This window comes from Ixodes scapularis, unplaced genomic scaffold (genome assembly GCF_016920785.2).
Source record: "Ixodes scapularis isolate PalLabHiFi unplaced genomic scaffold, ASM1692078v2 ptg001496l_1___fragment_2___debris__unscaffolded, whole genome shotgun sequence".
NCBI lineage: Eukaryota > Metazoa > Arthropoda > Arachnida > Ixodida > Ixodidae > Ixodes > Ixodes scapularis.
In genome coordinates this window covers 13,438-31,668 of record NW_024610156.1, presented here as the reverse complement: position 1 = coordinate 31,668, position 18,231 = coordinate 13,438, and the positions used below count along the sequence as shown (strand labels likewise).

The following is an 18,231-nucleotide window of genomic DNA, read 5'->3' as shown; positions in this document are numbered from 1 at the left end:
CGAATCAGCGGCGGTACGCGAATCCCTACAACGCATACATTACAAAAAGTTTTTGTACCCCATATATTTGTTAAGGTAGACCAAGCGTCCCCACTCACACATCATGCCGGCGTTATTGATGAGAACATCCAGGCGCTCTTCGGAGGCGATCACCTTGTTGGCGAAGTTCCGGACTGAATCGAAGGAGCACAGGTCCAGCTGCATGCAGACCACGTGCCTGCCCGTGGTCTTGAAGATGTCCTCGGCAGCGTCCCGAGCCTTGTCCTGGTTCCGGCATGCCAGGATCACTCTAGCATTTCTCCTGGCCAACTCCCTCGCCGTCTCCTTGCCGATTCCTGGATCAAACGCAAAAAAAAGAAGTTTAGAAAAACGAAATCGCAGCTTTTCGCCACGTGGGTGAAGAAGTGACGGCGACAGCTGGTATTCCGCCTACTAACATTTACTTTTATGAATATCGACTTATTATTTACTCGATTACGCACAACACAGCCTTGTGCACACCGAAGTCAATTAAAGAAAACACATTGCATACATGAGTCAATGTCTCTGCCTAATACCCCATTCACACGACCGTAAAGGTACTTTTAGCTAAGAGACCCTTATTCTTTGCGACCAATCAATTTCCGATCTTTCGCGCGTGGCGTGTGCTCGCCACTCAAGAGCACGGGCTGATTCGCCGATAGCAAACGGACCTATGTTAAAGGTACTTTAATGTTGACTATGTGAATTGGGTATAAGATTAATACCCAATTCACACGGCACCGTGAAGGTACCTTTAGCTTAGGTCCCTTGGCTGACGATACCTGTAGTAAATGGCGTTCTTGATCACACGATAAATAAACGGAGCACTTTGAGTTGGTGTCGATAGCATTCCTGCTAAACCGCGAGAGGAGCACGTGATAAATAATTATTTCTCGAAATTCATTTGATGCACAGTTTTTGTTTATTCTGCCTAAAATATTACATTTAAAACCAAAATATTCGTGTTTGCTTGTGCGGTACTTTGTTTTCTTTCTTCAAGTCTAAGGCCGCACCTAAATGAGTCTTGCTTTAAAACGTCCGACCCGTCTGGCCACACTGGCCTTAAATCATCTGCGTTTACGTGTTTCCATTGGAAGGTGGGCGACCTTTTTCTGTGTAGCAACTTTATTTTTCCGCAGTTCTTACTGAAGTAGCTAAATAGTGCCCGGCAGAAACGAACCACGTTGGAGTCAGTTACGCCAGTCACGCCATCGAAAGGGATGGACGACGACGAGGATAAAAGGTCCTGGGCGGGAGAGTCGGTAGACTCGTCTACAACCTCGAAAAGCGGGGAGGTATACAATGGGAGCCTTCTGGCACTGTGCCAAAAGGCTCCCACTCTACCTCCCCGCCTCTGTCCCTCTACACGATTGTACCCTGACCAGCACCAGTTGGCGTTCACAGGGGGTTCCTCAAAATCCCGCAGGTGTGTTTCTGCCACTCCGAACGTCGACATGCTCGTGCTTCCATTTCGTAGAACACTTGTGGCCGCCACGTTTGCTCCCGGCGCGCACACCCCATTTTTTTATAGAATGGAGCGATTACATAAATTAAAAGTGTTTAATTAAACTGTAATTTAAACTTACAGTAATTAGTTATTCTGTATTGTTATCGGTGTTTGGAAAAATTTATCAATCATTATAGCATGTTGAGAAATACATATAGTGGTAAAGAATTACTATGTTCTAGCTTCAGCGATTTAAATCAATCGGATTTAAGTCAACAAAATCTCATATGAGTTTATTTCATTTCAATTTATTAAACTCTTAGAGCGCCAATGCGGCTCCACATAAGGGAAGGCAAGTGAAACATAATTAATTTAAAACACAAACATAAAACAATCAATAGCAAAAAAAAAAAGCAGGTTTAAGTAGGTGTCAAGAGAAGCTCTGAAACAAGAGGGTTCTTGAACGATTACAATATTATCAAAAAGACAGTTCCATTCATATGCTGCAGTGGTGAGAATTTAAAAGGTTTGTTCGTAGGGTGACCAAATGAAGTTCTTTCGACTTGTCAGTACGTGCGGCAATGTGTGGTAATACAAATTGAGTAATAATTTAAGTCTCGAAAATTTTCTTCGGTCTGCGAGAGATGGTAGTCCAAGTTTCTCTTTTATTGCGATGATGCTTGTGCGCAGGTAAAATTTGTGAATGAAGCGTGTGGCTCTGTTTTGCACCGATCAACCAAATAAGACTGATGTGGGTTTCATATTATTGAAGCGTGTTCGAGTTGAGACCGAATGAGTGCGGCTAATGCTACAAGCTGTTTCCCAGTTGGCCATGTAAACATTTCTTCTTAGAAAACCAAGACTATGGTTGGCTTCTGCTCAAATGTGATTAATTTGGGCTTTTCCAGAGATGTTTGACGTGAAATGAACCCCAAGATATTTATATGTATGCACATGTTCAAAAACCACAGCGAAGACAGTGAATTTCAAATCTGTTTGATTTCGCTTAGTGATAAAATTTAGAAATTTGTTCTGGAATATTTAATTTATTTTGCCACTTTTACACCATGTCTGAAGGGTGATTAAGTTGTTCTGAAGTTCATTACAATCGTATAAGTTGGATATGTTTCTATACACCACAAAATCATCGGCATACAATCATCGGATGATGAACTGAAAGTAGTAAACAAATCATTCACGAAAAAAACAAAAATTGATCTAGCACGGTGATTGGCGGTACTTCTGATTTCACTTTATGATAAGATGAGGATTCACGTTCATAGCACACACTTTGCGAGCGGTCGACGAGGAAGTTGAATATACACACAATCACAGATGCTCCTATTTGGAAAGTGCGTAATTTAAAAAGAAGTCGTTTAAAAAGAAGTCGATAAAAATTGCATGGGTTTCCGTTTTAAAGTGACGGTTAAAGTAGGTCTGTGACGAATTCTAGGAGTTCAGTTTTAAAAGAATGATACCGCCGGAAACCATGCTGGCTTATAGAAAGTGAGTTGTTCACCAACCGGTGATCTACAATTTTTGAAAAAAAATTATATGCTCCTTGAGCTTGCTTGTACAATTGTAAGAGAAATTGGTCTATAATTCGTCAACTCATACCTTTGACCGCTCTTCGAGATTGGGGGGACTTTTGCCTTTTTCCAATTGACAGGTCTTCAGTACGTGAGGATTGTTGGAAAAGTAAACACAGAAGAGCGGAAGCTTCGTATTTGCAGCTTCGTTGAAATACTATCAAGGCCAGGAGCTGAATTTGTCGGGAGATTTTTTGTTAGCTTCTGAATCCCAGTGATTGGACTCTTCTGCGTTAGTATACTGTCATCAGGTAAAAGGAGAGGTAAGAGAAAGGTCTCATAAAAAAACGTTTCACTGAAAACATTACCGAGTGGTTCACACACGTCAACAGCATCCCAGCTGTCTCTCGAAGAACCAGTAAAACAAAAAGGAGTAGAAGTGTGCTTGGGGGTTAACCGCATTCCGAAACTTTTCGGATTGTTTTTTATAAGGCAGCGTAGGTCTTCGCTAAAGAACTTGTTTTTCGCTTTCTTTGTATATTTTGCACACATTCGCTGAATTTCGCCGTACTTTGCAAATGCAGTTAAAGAACGCATTATTTTTGCCTGTCGAAATAGTGTCTGTTTTTTATTCGTTTTTTTTAACATAATTTGACAATTATGGGTTTTTAACAGAGGATATAGATGATTTATAAAAAATATATCAATTTTTAGAAACAATCGTTTTATTTTGGCTCGAAGGGATGGGGCTTGCTCGTGTTGGTCGAAGTGTAGGAGGCAACAATAGCGGGGGAGGGTGAAGGGGACGGAGATAAGGAGTGTAAGCGGTCTGATAACACTCCTCTCTTCCCCTCTCCCCCCCCCCCCCCCCCCTCCCGGCCTCAATTCGCACCCCCTCGCTCTCATTCTTACTGTGCCGAAAGCGCGAGCAAACAAGGTCCTTAGAAGGTCCCCATACAAAGCTAAAACTCTTTAGACGAGCAACGAACTCATGATCGAACGACACCCGCTAACTTCTAATCTCATTTGCGTAAGTAACGAGGTCAAGGTCAAGTTCGAGCCTTCTCCTTCTTACGTAAAAACAGGTTGCGAGGTAGTAAAGATCGTAAACGTCTGGTAAATAAAATAGCGCTGAACGTGCACGCACAGTTAGATATTCCGGTCTGGTCTGTTTCCCTATGCATACGTATCTGCTTTCCGCACCGTGCGTTAAGGCCGAGTGATAGTCGAGGTGTGTTGGAACAACCGTAAGCTCGTAATTCCGGGCTGAACTGAATGGGAGGCTGCCTATGTGGGTAGGAATTGAGGGAGAGAATGGGACGAGAGAGCCGAGCTCTGACTGGAATGATTAATGGAGAAGCACAGCCAGTTTCCTTTGCATCCACTCACTGTTCGAACACGTTCGAACGCGAACGGCAAGAGCCGGTCGCCAGCGTTCGGCGTTCGAACGCCTTCGAAAAGTGAGTAAAGAAAAAGGCGGCTATAGCTTTGCGTCCACCCATTCCAGTTAGAGCGCGGTTCTCTGGCATCCGCGCGCGCTTTCGACTCTTCCAGTGCCCCCCTCTCTCTCTCTCTCTCTCACACTCTCTCTTGCAGTTTCTACCCTTATAACTCGAGCACCAAATGAACTGATGTTGTATATTGTTCACCGAGAAACCCATAAACGCAGAAAAGAGTTAGAACAGCATCAGTGGCTTCATGAGCAACACGTTTCTGAAAGAACCTCAGCTTAAAGGGATACTACAACGAAATTTCTTCGGAAGGAAAAGACTTCCGGAAACATGTGTCTGCTAAAATCTCCCGCAGCGGCTCGAAGTCTTCGTTAAGTTTTAGGTACCTGTTATCCTGTATTGCCACGGAATAATAAAAGTCTGGTCGCTGATTGGCCGTGAAAATGAACTCCACTCCAGTCCTGTTTTATGTAAATCCACCGCTTCATATTACCCAAGCACCGACCGTTATAATACTCCCCCTCTTGAGTGTATCTTGGGTATATCTACTCACAAATATTATATAGATTTTGGTGAAAGAACAAAGGAACTTGAAGTGCGTCACATAATTTCATATTTCCGAACGGTAGTGTTTTCAGTTTCTACACGACGTTTTCACTGTTTCCGTTGGAACACATGTGTAAGGCGTAAAGCAAGTCTACCATAAGAGGGGATCTGTGTCTTCGGGGTTTATTTTTCGTCAATGTCGGATTATGTTTTTTTTTTTTTGCTTATTTTTTTTTTTTGCGAACAAATTCGGAGTTTACTGGAGTTCATTTTTGTTTGATTCCCAATTCTTTGAAATTCAGAGTTTAATTTCGCAGAGTTCCTTTCTAAAAATAAGTAATTAATATCCACGCTTAAACGTATGCTACAAAAAAAAAAAAAAAAAAGAACGCGATTGTAATAATGAATAGTTTTTTCGGCTGTTTTTGGCGTTGGTGCCATTACTACGGGCAATAGTAATTTGTCCTACGACAAAAGTTGCACACAAGTGTTGCTTCGACAGACGTCGATACCTTAAGATAAAAAAAAAAAAAAACTCCTGGAAGGAGGCGCTGGGAAGCCCGTATTCATTCCTTATTATTCCATCAACCGACCGCGCCGCCGCACGACCCAGACTGGTAAAGGATGCAATAGAGAAGTTTCAACTGTCCCTCGTCCCCAGTCCATGCAATCTCTATGGTCCATAGCTTTCACTGTTACAAAAACACAACCTCTCCTTCCGCCTAATAAAGCACAAATAGTATGGCCCAAACTGGAAACATGAACGGTGAATTTTGTCGTGACCCGAAAGTACAATGACCTGTTGTCCTTACCGAAATTTAAAACAAAAGTGTGGTGGCATTTTCCCGGGACAATCGACTCTACGTGCTGATCAAACCGTTAATTGTAAAATACATTTTTTGTACTTTTTATCGGGTAAATCCGAATTGACCAAACTTTTACGGTTGGGTGTTTTTCGGAGTTCTTCGGATTTATCCGAAAACACGGAACCCTAATCACAAGTTATGTCTTTCTGTGATGAAAAAAATTAGGGGCGAAAAAGAGAGAAAGAGAAAAAAGGGGGTGACGGAAAGGAAGAGAGAAACAAAAAGAAAGAGAAAGAGAGAGGCGGAAGAGAGGTGTTGATAACACCTGTCAGCAACCCCGTGTGAGTTACCCAAAGAGAACACAAAACATTGGGGGTAAGTGTAATGTGTGGGACGCTGTGGTTGTACTATTTTGTCGTTTTGAAAAAGATAGCCAACTGACATTGCCAAAATTAATTTCTATCTAAATATTTTTCTTCTCTTTAAATAGGTGACTATCGGACTGGTCGCGCACGTGACCACGAACGTAGTGAAAACAATGATTTCCATTTTATGTTGCGCGTCTCTACTCAACGTCACATATCTATGTTACAATAGTGAGTTTTAGTATTGCGTATACGAGCAAACGCAAGCCCTATGCGTTTGCGCGTTAGCGTTGCGTTCTCCACGCTGCAAATGCGCGAAGTCGCCATGCGCCAATCCAAGGCCGCACTTTGAGCTCCGCTCACGTGCAGTGGGGAACACGCAACGCCAACGCAAATGCACAAGGCTTGCGTTCGCTCGTGTACGCAATGCTAAAATTCACTATGGTCAAAGTTATCGTAGCTGCTTTTTGCTCTTTATTTGCATGCGCTCGTGCAACTAGCTTTGACAGAGTTGGAGCACTCTGAAGGCTTAGCTAGCTTTGGCAACGTGGAATAAAATAGTTGACGCCGAGTATTTATGGAGAGAAGTTTGGGTGTATCCGCCTGGTGTAATTTTTTCACAACCCAGATTGAGGATACTTCAACTTTCTCTGCCGAAGCAAGCACGTGCAATGCAAAATTTCCATGCACTATAAAAATGAAAACATAACCGCGTGGCAAGCACGTGCACTACCCAGAGTGAGGTGGAGTGAGGAAAACAGAAGCGCCCCTAGGGCGAGCTTCTCACCACAAAAAAGACTACAGTGTTCTAGAGGGTGTAGTGGCAAGAGCGGCGCCCGCTTACAATGAAGCGCGTGAAGACGGTCGACGTAGATACCGCGAGTGGCGCTGGAGTTCTGTGCCCTAGGAGAATTAATGGCACGTGTGCGATGAACGAAGAAGACGACGAGGGTGACGCGGTACGCTTCTCCGAAATGTAGCACCGTAGGACTTCTTTCGCAGCTATTAAGCCTGCAGCCCAAGTGATAGCGTTGCTGAACGATGTGTCAGTACTGGGGGGGGGGGGGGGGGGGAGTCGATATTAATGAAATAATCTCCCTCAAAACACGCGAATATTTCAAGTAGAGGATAGCACACACTCTAGAGGCATTAGTCCAAAGGCAGTACTACAATTTACTATACTTAGTTTCACCTTATGTGTACCGCAGGGAAGGCTAGAAGCGCGAGCTTATAGCGTTGGCAGCTGCTCTTAACGCACGAGAGCTTGTGCCGCCGAGATGTGCCCCAGAGCAAGGAGCTCGCGCTCGTAGCCTTTCCTGCGGTACATCATAAGGTGAAACAGAGTATACATAACAACATTAGCGGTTGTTTCGCACCGCGAAAAGCTCCAGTCAAACCACAGTAGTAAGCGCCGAACAGCGCGGGTGATGGGGCTGACGGGGGCGCGCTCTTAGGGCACAGAACAGCAGCGCCATGGTGTCGCTCTTGCCACTACAACCCCCTCTAGAACACTGTAAAAAGACAATAGATCGATTTCACTAAGCGTTCCACGCATGCGTAACGCCGCCATAACTTTAGTTCACCAGAAGCAGGCGCCTCGAGATGAGATGCCTCGAGTCGTCTCGTCACGCGCGAAGCTCCAGTGGAGTTCTCCCACGTGCAGAAAGACTAAAGTTCCCTCCATGCATTGCGGTAGCGGCGGCTTAACGAAACTGGCTGGTGAGATCGGTCTATTGCAAGCATGGCGTCACAACTGCTGCCCATGTGTAAGCACGTGGAGCGTGCGCGCAGCTTGGGCGAGCTTGCATTGGCACGGACACGTGCGCACGAGCAGAGACTTGGCGGCACTAGAGCCACTTTATGTGGCAGCGTAGCTGCCAGAGTAGCGCCACGCTTTTCCCCGTGCCGCCTCTCACCGCGATTGGTCACACGCGGTACCATAGCAACGAGACGAGCTGGCACCGTGCCCATAGCAACCGATTGACTACTCGTCACGTGACCTCGCAAGATTCGTGATGTCACCGGTAAGATGGCTGCGTCCAGAGCTGGTGGATTAGAGTGTTCGGTGTGCGGAGTGGTGATGTGCAGCTGATTGCCGACGATTGCGGACTTCTTCGTGCTCTCTGATGAGGGTATAACGTGGAGATCTAAAAGAATGGGACTTAATACCTTTTCTGTGCAAGATCGAATCAGTCATCTCGCCGTAGTGGTGCTCGGATTACCTGATGTATTCGAGAATCGTTAAGACTCTTAGCATGCAATTTTCGCATACTCTTGGCTTTGTTTCAACGTTGGAGTGTCTGAGAAGCGGTGCGAAATGTATGAGTCGCAAGTTGGGCCCTGCGGAAGTTGTTTCAGCCCCAGGTAACCGCATAACCACAGAAACGTTTACCGCTCATTCACACTGGAAGCGGATCCGCGTTCGCAAAGCGGTTGCGAACGCGGTTGTATACAGATCCAGTGCAATTGCACGCGCACTCGATGACATCAAGTGCGCGTGCAATTGTACTGGATCTTTATACAACCGCGTTCGCAAACGCTTTGCGAACGCGGATCCGCTTCCAGTGTGAATGAGCGGTTAGCGAGGAAGCTCCTGCGATCTTTACGTTTTGTACTAATCAACGATTTTACAATATAGCTTTTAGGATAAAATTTTAGCATTTTTCTAGCTTCCTTTGAAAGTTTGAATTTCTGAGAATTGAAACAAAAGATATACCTCGCGTGTAGGGCCTAGGGGAACTTGTTTCAGCCCTGGGTCACCGAATAATCACAGCAATTTTTAGCGAAGAAGCTATTGCGATCTTTAACCTTCGGTACTAATCGACAATTTTACGAATTGACAGTTCTGAAAACTTTGATATAACGTGCTTTCGTTGCAAGGGGTTGCATTTGATCGCAGTGTATTTTGGTTTGTTCTTTCAAGTCACAAGCTGGCGTTTGCTCAAATGAGGTATATGAAATGACCTGCTATATAACAATGCATTAACACATACTATTAAACTTAGATGCTCAGATATGTGTTCGTCTTTGCAATTAACAAGCTACAGACATAATTATTTTTTACGTGCAATATTTATTTTTTGTAGCTGGACCCGTTTTGTGCTCATTAATGTCAGTGCTCTAATGATGTTATCATCATGTCTGTATGGTTCTAAATATCCCACAAAGGCCAAAATGACTTCAACCGACCCCAGCTCACGCACTGGACACGAAAACTGCGCCATTCGTACGTATGCGCTCGTCAACAATCAATTCGTGGACAAATATTTGAATTCGCGTTCGTGGCCAATGAGTGTACTGACAGAACTTATCGTCACTGGCGAATGCCAAATTCTATGGTGTGCTTAAAAAGCACGGTGAAAGCTTGGGGTCATCGCACCGGTGCCCTAGCATGTCACGACCGCGCGATTTCACAGTTCACTTTTGACTTGAGGATTACAGCTAAGAAAGAAGAAGTTAAAAAATCATTTCATGGTCCCTTAACACGGATATTTGTGCTACACCAGATAAATGTATTGACTTTTAGCATGCCGGTAAACTTCCGGACGACCACTTGGCCTGTTGGCAAGAACACCTCATATCCGGCGTACGTCTCTTTTGATGGCGTCAACAATCCTTTGGAGACCACCATGCTGTCCTTCTCGGTTTAACCCCGTCGACTGTTCATCGCCCAAACGAGGGTGAGATCATCGTCGACGTCGCTCCTCGCCAGTCGGTGAGATAATCTCATCTCGAATGAATGATGGGGTCTTGAAGAAGTACACGATGTTAAGCATACATTCGCTTACTATGGGGCAGTCGGGCAACAGCCATGTCCCGAGGCAATCGTCTTGTGGTGGCCGGCGTAATCGGATTTTCTTTCACAAGAGCGAAGTCCGAAAGTACGTCCCACGAAGCGGCCGCTATCCCGGCGGTGCCGAAAACCACTCGCCTTGTCAGTGCACATACGATACCATAGCAGCTCTCGTCGCCCGACAGTCCCCAGGCTGCAAATCTTCTCACTTCCAAGAAGAAACAGACACCGTTCTTCCAGAGGCCCGTGCCGTACCGCCATGCCAAGCGTCTTTTACCACTTTTCAATGGACAAATGGAGATATCAAGTAGCAAAAAAATGTCGCCCGGCGTCGGGCGACATTTTTATTTTTTCATTTTTATTTTAATGTCACATTTTGTTATTATGAATTCCACGAAGAGACTGTGTTATAGGAAGTATTCACTGGACGCCATATTTGTGGCTGTTGTTTAGAGCGCATGCTCAGAACGAGCTCACATCAATAGGCTGCTGAGGCCGGCACTCTCGATGGTGCGGAATGCACGTTGCAAAAGAACTGCGTAAGCTCGCCATCAGCACGCGCTGAGAATTCGCGCACACAAATATGGCCGCCAGTGAATAGTGAATACTCCCTATACATCCCTAATCTAACTGCATGAAAAGTATGGCCGCCAGTGAATACTCCCTATACATCCCTAATCTAACTGTATGAAAAAGGCCGGCACCTCGAAGTTTGTTAAATGGACCATAAAGTTAATTTTGAGCAGGGAAGAAAGATTTTATATTTGCATTTTACGAACCGCATATCGATTAGTGGGTCAAAATAAAACTAGTACCAGGGAGTAGAAAGTCAAACGCTTGCTCTTCGGTACGAAATTTTAAAGGTATAGCGTACTATTTATTAACTCCTTTCCTTCGAAAGCTCTCCGCCCTTTCACTGCGATGCATCCGCTGTGACCAAGCGCGTTAGCCGAACCCAGCTCACGCGTTGGACACGAGAACTGCGTCATTCGTACGTATGCTCTCGTCAACAATCAATCCGTCGACGAATATTTGGAATCGCGTTCGTGGCCAATGAGTGCCCTGACGGAACTTATCGCTTGGAAATGACAAGTTCCACGGTGCGCTTGAAAAGTACGGTAAAACCTTGGAGTCATCGGTTCCGGTGAAATACTACGGCACGACCATGTGACTTCTCCTTTCGCTTTTGAGCTGAGGAGGAAAGCTAAGGAAGGAGAAGTTGACAAATCAGTTCATGATTACTTTAATATTTACAGCTTAATTACCCAAACACAAAACCATTCATACTTTCGTAATGTCGATATGACAACATTAATGAAAATATCTCGGTGTGTTCAATGTCCCGCGAATAAAGGCGAGAGATACAGAATATGCAGCGTGCTTCGAGCTCCTCCCATCATTGGGGCGACAAGGTTTCTCCCACTATAAATACGCTAACCAAAACCGTTCCGCTAGAAAAGGGGTCGGATATCTGCTGATTACAGAACTATTCCGATTTCTGCCAGGTTGCACAGTTTTTCGTAAAGAAAACGGGTCGTTATCACATTTTTGTTTCAAGCGACGCTCTATAGGTAGGCTTGGTACACAGTCCTATAAAGCACAATCTGCGTTGCTATTCCCAAACTTGGTTACAACATCCTCCTTTTTTTATTTTTCTCGTCAATGCACCATGTGGCGGCCGTGAGGACCCACCAATGTCTTAACTACCGTAATATACTGAAAGATAGCCCACCTAAAAACGATAGCAAATAGTATTAGAATAAGGAGCAGGTTAACTTTCGGTGTTCCCTAAAAGGAAGTTGAAAAAGCTATAGTTTTAGATTTTGTGAACCTTAAAACTTGTGATCGCAGGAAGGGGCGATGAACCAAAGACGCCTGTCCTTCTCAGTCTCCTAGTGAAAAATCAGTTGTATGAGAACTTTCTTGTGTGTCCAATAAACGCAGGTGAATCATACAATATATATGTTAACATATAAGAACCATATAAGAACTATATGAGAACTATATAAGATATACAAGAACGTATAAGAAACTTCTAAGAAACTTCTTACAAGTTTCTTATATGGATCTAATATGTTCTTACATATCTTGCATGATTCATATGTGTTTATTGTACTCAGAAATTTCTCATACAAAAGAGATTTTTCAATGGGATCAGCAAAGTTCTCTTATTTCCCGCCGTGGTAAAATACCACCGATTTTGCCGAGGTCACAATTGGCCCGGGCCCTGGAATTACTGGAAGAGGGCTATCTTTCGGCGCTTCTGAAAAAAAAAAAAAAAAGGTCCAATCATGCCAAAAATAGGGGTGGGCTATCTTTCGGGTGTGGGGCATCTCTCGGTATATTGCAATAGAATTTTTATGTTTATGCGCTCCTTTGTCGTGCTCACTCTGTCTGTGACTATGGAACAAGTAAAGATTGAAACTTTGTCGGAACCACTCACGGAATGAGAACGTCATAGAGGAGTCAACCCGCCTCCGTCGCCAGCTTCGCATACATTCGAGAACGCCTCGGCGTCTTGTAAACCTCGAGCGTGTATGCGCAGCCAAATCACGGAGAAAGGCTACACGCGCCTGCTGGAGGCCGGCTGTTCGAAAGAGACGCCCTGCCGCCCTCACCTTTATAGTGACTAGAAGAAATTGAGCGAACATCTCCGTGTTTAGGTCTTAATGAAATACAACCGAAGATAGAGGGCTAACTTTACAACGAGGCCTGGCAGTGTACGTCAAGTGACCCCGACCGTCGTGAAGGTAATTCCATTCGGGTCAGGCTTCACTGAGCGAGTTAGTTGGGCGCACGAACGAAAATAAAAGGAAGGTCAAGCCGATGACGACGTTCTGATGACTCTCCGATCGATGCAAATCGGAGCCATACGCAAAAACGCACGCAACCCTCAACACGAGAATGACGCAGCAAACGAGAGACACGCACAAACATTCATCGGATTGCACTTGCTTTTCGTATTCCTTTTGGTCATTTCCCTGATGCGAGAGCGATTACCGAAAATTACCCAGTACCCGAATCGATGGCCCATGACGAATTTGAATCATAAATACTGCATTGTCCGGTCTACACCCAACACCCCGTCTACAAACAAGCTCGCGTTTGCGCACACCGGGTGTAGGCACTGCACCTGCGCAGAAACCAGATTTGCGTGAGTCCAAGCTTTTCGCATGCGCAGTGCCAACCGCAGCGCCACCGCAGTGGTCTGACATCAGAGAGTTGAGTTGATCTATAAGTCGCACCGTTGTAAAAGTCGCACAAACGCCCATTAAAAGAAAAAAAAAGTTTGTACGTTGAATTCGCACTTTTGTACATTTCAAATTTATCTATTTGTACTGTCCGTGTGGCGAAATTGCGTTGGCTAACATGCATATGAGGGTTGTGATACAATATGTGCGCAAGCGGAAACCAGTTCCAATAACCTCGCCAAAGAATCGAACCAGAAATAAAATCCCCGCGACAAATTTGCGCAGCAAAAATGCATACTTATAAAGACAAAAAAAAAAAAAAAACGCATGTGAGTAACATTATTGTATAAACTGCACCCAAAAAAATGTTTGTAAAAAGAAAGAAGCTGCGAATTATACGCAGCATTGCACTCAAAATATATCGTTTTAAATATTTGTAGCTGTCTATTGGACTTCATCATATCGTAACAAATGAAAATAAGAAAATATAACAGACAAGTAAGGAGACCGCAATCTTCGTCGGCGATGCAATCAGCGAGATCGTCATTCTCTTTCGAAACAAGACAAGCAGAAGGTCAGTTCTATTGTCCTTTAACGCATGGAAGCACGCGGTATGCATTGAATTTCATGCCGACCAGCAATCTTTACTCGATCTAATGGGATTTTCCCAGGAGCATGTTCTCAGAAACAAGACAACATTTTCCGCGAATGCATTAATAAACTTTCGCTCCTCGCCTCGACCAATAAATTCATCGGCGGCCACAAACATACGTTTCCGCAGTCTTTCCTTCACCAACCAATGCGGAAACGGAGAGTGGACTTCTTCTCTGACGGCTTCGTGAATCGCTTCCATCGTTGGAATAAGTGTGTGTTCAGTTACCTTTTTACTATGTTGAAAAATTAGCAAAGGCTATTAAACTACAAATTATAAAAAAAAAAGATTATTCTACTTTTTTCACTTATTAAAGTATTTACTATAATTCAATCGCAAGTAATGCTCATGAAAACGTTATTGTTTTATTAAGCCATCGTATAAATAGGGTGCCTAATACCTCATGCTGTTGCAAACACATTATTTTGGGGATACTCGTGATCGACACTTTTTTCGGCATTACAGGGCATTAAGAAGGCACAACTTTTTGATAATATTTTCGAAAGTACAATTTCGTTTTCTAATAAACAAAAAAAAAATTAACACCCACTGAAACCTATATGAACTACATTCTTGGTTTCCCCCGTGCACTGTCGCATATAATTTGAAATTTTCTTATTGTCTCTTAAGCTTTCTAAAGAAAACCTTGAATCTAGTAATTTCCTTCATGTTATGATCAATGTTATATGCATTTTTTAATCTATCTTTATTCTTCATTGTCGGCCTTCCTTAAATCCAAGTGGAAACAAAGACAACTTGAAGTGAGTGAGATAGTCAAAACAGAAATAACAAAACAATCGAGATTTTTGGCGCGAGGTTCTCAGTTATATTTCCCTCTGCTATTTAATTAAGAGAAATCGCTGCGTCGCTATCACATAAAGCTTCTGAAATATTACTTTATTGAAAACAGTAGGACTGTGACCGTTGAACATTCACTTGCAGCGTGCTTGATAATGGACACGCCTGTTCCTAGCTCGTATAATATGTCTTTAAGGGTTCGCACACTACGGGGTAGGAACTCTACTGCAGATCCAAATCTGCATTTTGTTTGTTTATTTATTTGTTTGTTTACTTCTTACAGTACTCTCTGGGACTTTGGACATTGAAGAGGAGAATAGGAAAAGACATTGGTAAAGCTCTTGTAGGGACGAGAGCTGGATACCAACGAGGTAGAGGCATTGGCGTCCGAAGAGGTGTGCAAAGGCGGGATGGAGGGGGGAACACCTGCACCCTCCCCCCCCCCCCCCCCCCGCACACACACATACACACACTCCCCGTCTTTGGGAATCTGGTGATGTTGGTGACGAGAAGTTTCGGTGGCGTACTGGTAGGGCTGGACCAGCACTGCTAACACATCATTTAATAGTCATTCCGCAGACACTGTCTGACAATGTTTCTTTCTTGCCCTGTCACAGAAAAACTGTCTGCCGACATGCACGATATAATCTATATAGAACAAAGGTGCTTGGAACATGCTTGAGGCGCAGATGGTTCCGTCGCCATGCCTGCAGCGAATACCGGTTCTTTTGTATCACGCATGGGCAGTGGGACTGGGGCTTTATGGATTGTGACGGATTGTCAGATATGAACGACATGCCCGAAGGTATGTGCAACAGGCACGGTGGAAGCCTGAAGCGGGCGTGTTCATAAAACCAGCACGCCAAAAGTTGACAGACTCTTATTTCCGCCGATGAAAGCATAATATAATACGACCGAAGGTAAAATATTCTAGTGCCCGTATGGTCAATCGCGGTTGCTCCCGTCTAAAAAAAAAAAAAAAACATTGTATGCATACCCCCTTCCCCCCTCTCTCCTCCCCTCCCCCCCGCCGAAAAATGTTCTGCGAACTCCCATGGCTTCGATTGATAAATCTGAAATTCAAAAGTCCCCCCCCCCCCCGCCCCCTTCTGGACCTGGTGGCCGCCATGTTCCACACAAATGTGGCCAACGTTATTAGATTAGCTCAGTTGCGGAGCTGCTCATAGACGCGGCTTGCACGAGCCGTACCCGCCTTCCTGACCACGGCTCGCCTCTCGCTGTTCGACGCGCCCGACATCTGCTATGGTAACTGCAGTGTATTCTATACGTACGTTTCGAAGCACAGCGTCTAGACGGCGCTCCACCGTACTCTATGGAAAACACAGTTTGTAAATGAAAATCTAGATGGCGCTTGGAACGACGGGAGGCGGACTGAAGTGGGTGAGGGGTACCCCCTCCGCCAGAGTTCCACAGCTGAGGTAATCTATTAACGTTGAATGTGATTACTCGTCATATGATCTCACAAAATCCGTGACGTCACGGACAATATGGCAGCGCCCGAGTTTTGCTAACGCGAGTTGGTTCGGCACGCGGTAGTCGTGATGTGCAGCTGCTCTCTGACGATCTCGGAGTTCTTCCTGGTATCTGACGCAGGTTTGACGTGAAAATCTGAAGGAATTAAACTTTACACGCTTTATGCGCAAGATCACTCTGGATATTATCAAATGAGGCAGCATCAGTCGTATCGCCGTAACGGTGCTCAGATTCGGCAGATGTGTTCGAGGATCACTGGAACTTTTAGCATAAGATTATCGCATTCTCTTAGCTCTAATGTCAATCTCTCTCTCCTAACGTTACACTACGCTATCGCTATCGCTATCGCTATCGCTATCGCTATCGCTCTCTCCTAACGTTATACTGTCTCATAGAAACCAGCCTCACACCAAGTTCTGTGTGTAAGAATGCACCATTGTGTCCAAAGGTGTCCGAAGCCTGCCGCGTTTTGGACTAGCTTGAAGAGAAGATAAGAGCAGGATAAGAAAACAGCTAGAGAGGTTAACCATAAGGCGACTTGCTTCGGTTGGCGGAGTTGGGTATAAGGGGGTGGGGACTAAACTCTTACAGTCAAGTGAGAGCGGCAAGGCAGGTCTTTCGAGCGCCCAGCCTCCAGCATGCGCTCGTTGGCTTCCGTCGTGCTACGGCCGCCCGTGCACGCTCCAGGCCCCGAAGCGTTATCGAAGGCAGAAAGCTCACGCTGGAGGCGGGACAAATGAAGCTTCTTTCTGTCGTCAGCGACTACACGGTGGCTTCGCGAAACACCTTTTCACTTCCGGTGAGCCGCGTACCGCCATGTTGATGGACAGCGTCCGCCACCTTCCCCATTAGTTTGCACGCAGGCGCTTAGTTATCGGTGTCGGTTTTGTCGCTGGAGAAAGGCACAAACATGGCCAGTCGCTCTGCTGACGATATAACTCAGTAAGTACGACCGGTGACGTATTTGGGCACCGTAAACCCATGCTTACTCCGCTCTTTCTTCTTTTGTAATAGCCCTGGCGACATCTGCGTGGGTCGTTTTGGTTACGGACGGGTCGACTTCTTAGTCCCCAGCTCGTTTTAAGTGCTTGTAAAGACCGGTATGTACGAGAACCGAATGGCAGCCAATGCTCTCTTACGTTCCTGACTACTCTGGCGGGCGCGAAAGATCTCGAGTGAACTGGGAAACACTGTCTCCGAGCATTAAATGCAGATATAAAGTTTATCAAGATGGCGTCCGACACGATTTAGAACCGAAAGTAGGTCATCTGAAACCGCCCTATAATCTGGTTGGGCAAGTTGTTCCCAAGGACGCCGTGACTGACCCGTGTTGGAACCGGTGATGATGACTGTCTTTCCGGACATGTCCACCGATGACTTGCACTTTCCCACCGTGAGCTCGGCGTACAACTTGACCAGAAGCATGACGAGCACGACGAGCGACACCAGGCCGAGGATCACCCACAGCGGCACCAGGCGTCCGGCGAGGGACGACTCTCGGGTCGTCGGAGCCGTGCTCAAAGCCAGTCCCCTCACAAGTTGATCCACGTCGGCCATTTTTCCTGTTTTCCGTCAGAACGAAATCACATTGTCAAAGATGAATGCCTCCGAACGCGCAGACGAACTCTGCTCGGAACAAAACGAAAGGGCCTAATGGATGCGTGTCGCAACGCTAAGCATGGCTCTCTCTCGCGTTTCCCAGCTGTAGATGAGCAATTTAGCCAGTGCAGTACAACCGCTAGCCTGGGGTCTTTAACGTGCATCACGCAGTAGTGATACACGACCGCACGCCGGTACGATGCTCATCCAGATCGAATCTACAGCTGGGAGACTCGTCTCCCATTGAGACAGACCAAGTTCTAGGCTGTATAAAGATACACACAACCCAATTTCTTTCTCTCGCGTGGCATGCTATGGTCGTGTTTCTTGAATATCTGCTGTCATCTAATCTAAACTTATGTCCCGCGGCCCTTGGCAAGGTTGCGTGCTGACTGGCGTCCGATATATTAGGTTTTCCAACGAATATTGAAAGAATACCCACCAAAGCTTAATAAAAGCTCATTTCGGGGAAACAAAAATGCTGCCAGCTTCGGTGAACGTCAAGGATTGCAAAAACAAATAGCATACAGATAGTTGAT

The 18,231-nt window shown here is 45.2% G+C and overlaps 1 protein-coding gene across 1 annotated transcript in view; it reads right to left on the bottom strand.

Annotated features, from left to right (window-relative positions):
- LOC120850630 (retinol dehydrogenase 12) overlaps positions 1-17,650 on the bottom strand; it is a 37,878-nt gene extending 20,228 nt beyond the window's left edge. Inside the window, exons 1-2 of the mRNA XM_042288274.1 lie at positions 17,419-17,650; positions 99-335 (exon numbers count right to left, since the gene is read on the bottom strand). Of these exons, the coding sequence (XP_042144208.1) occupies positions 99-335; positions 17,419-17,650 (469 nt within the window). The remainder of the gene's footprint in view (positions 1-98; positions 336-17,418) is intronic.
- Between the last annotated feature and the right edge of the window lie 581 nt (positions 17,651-18,231).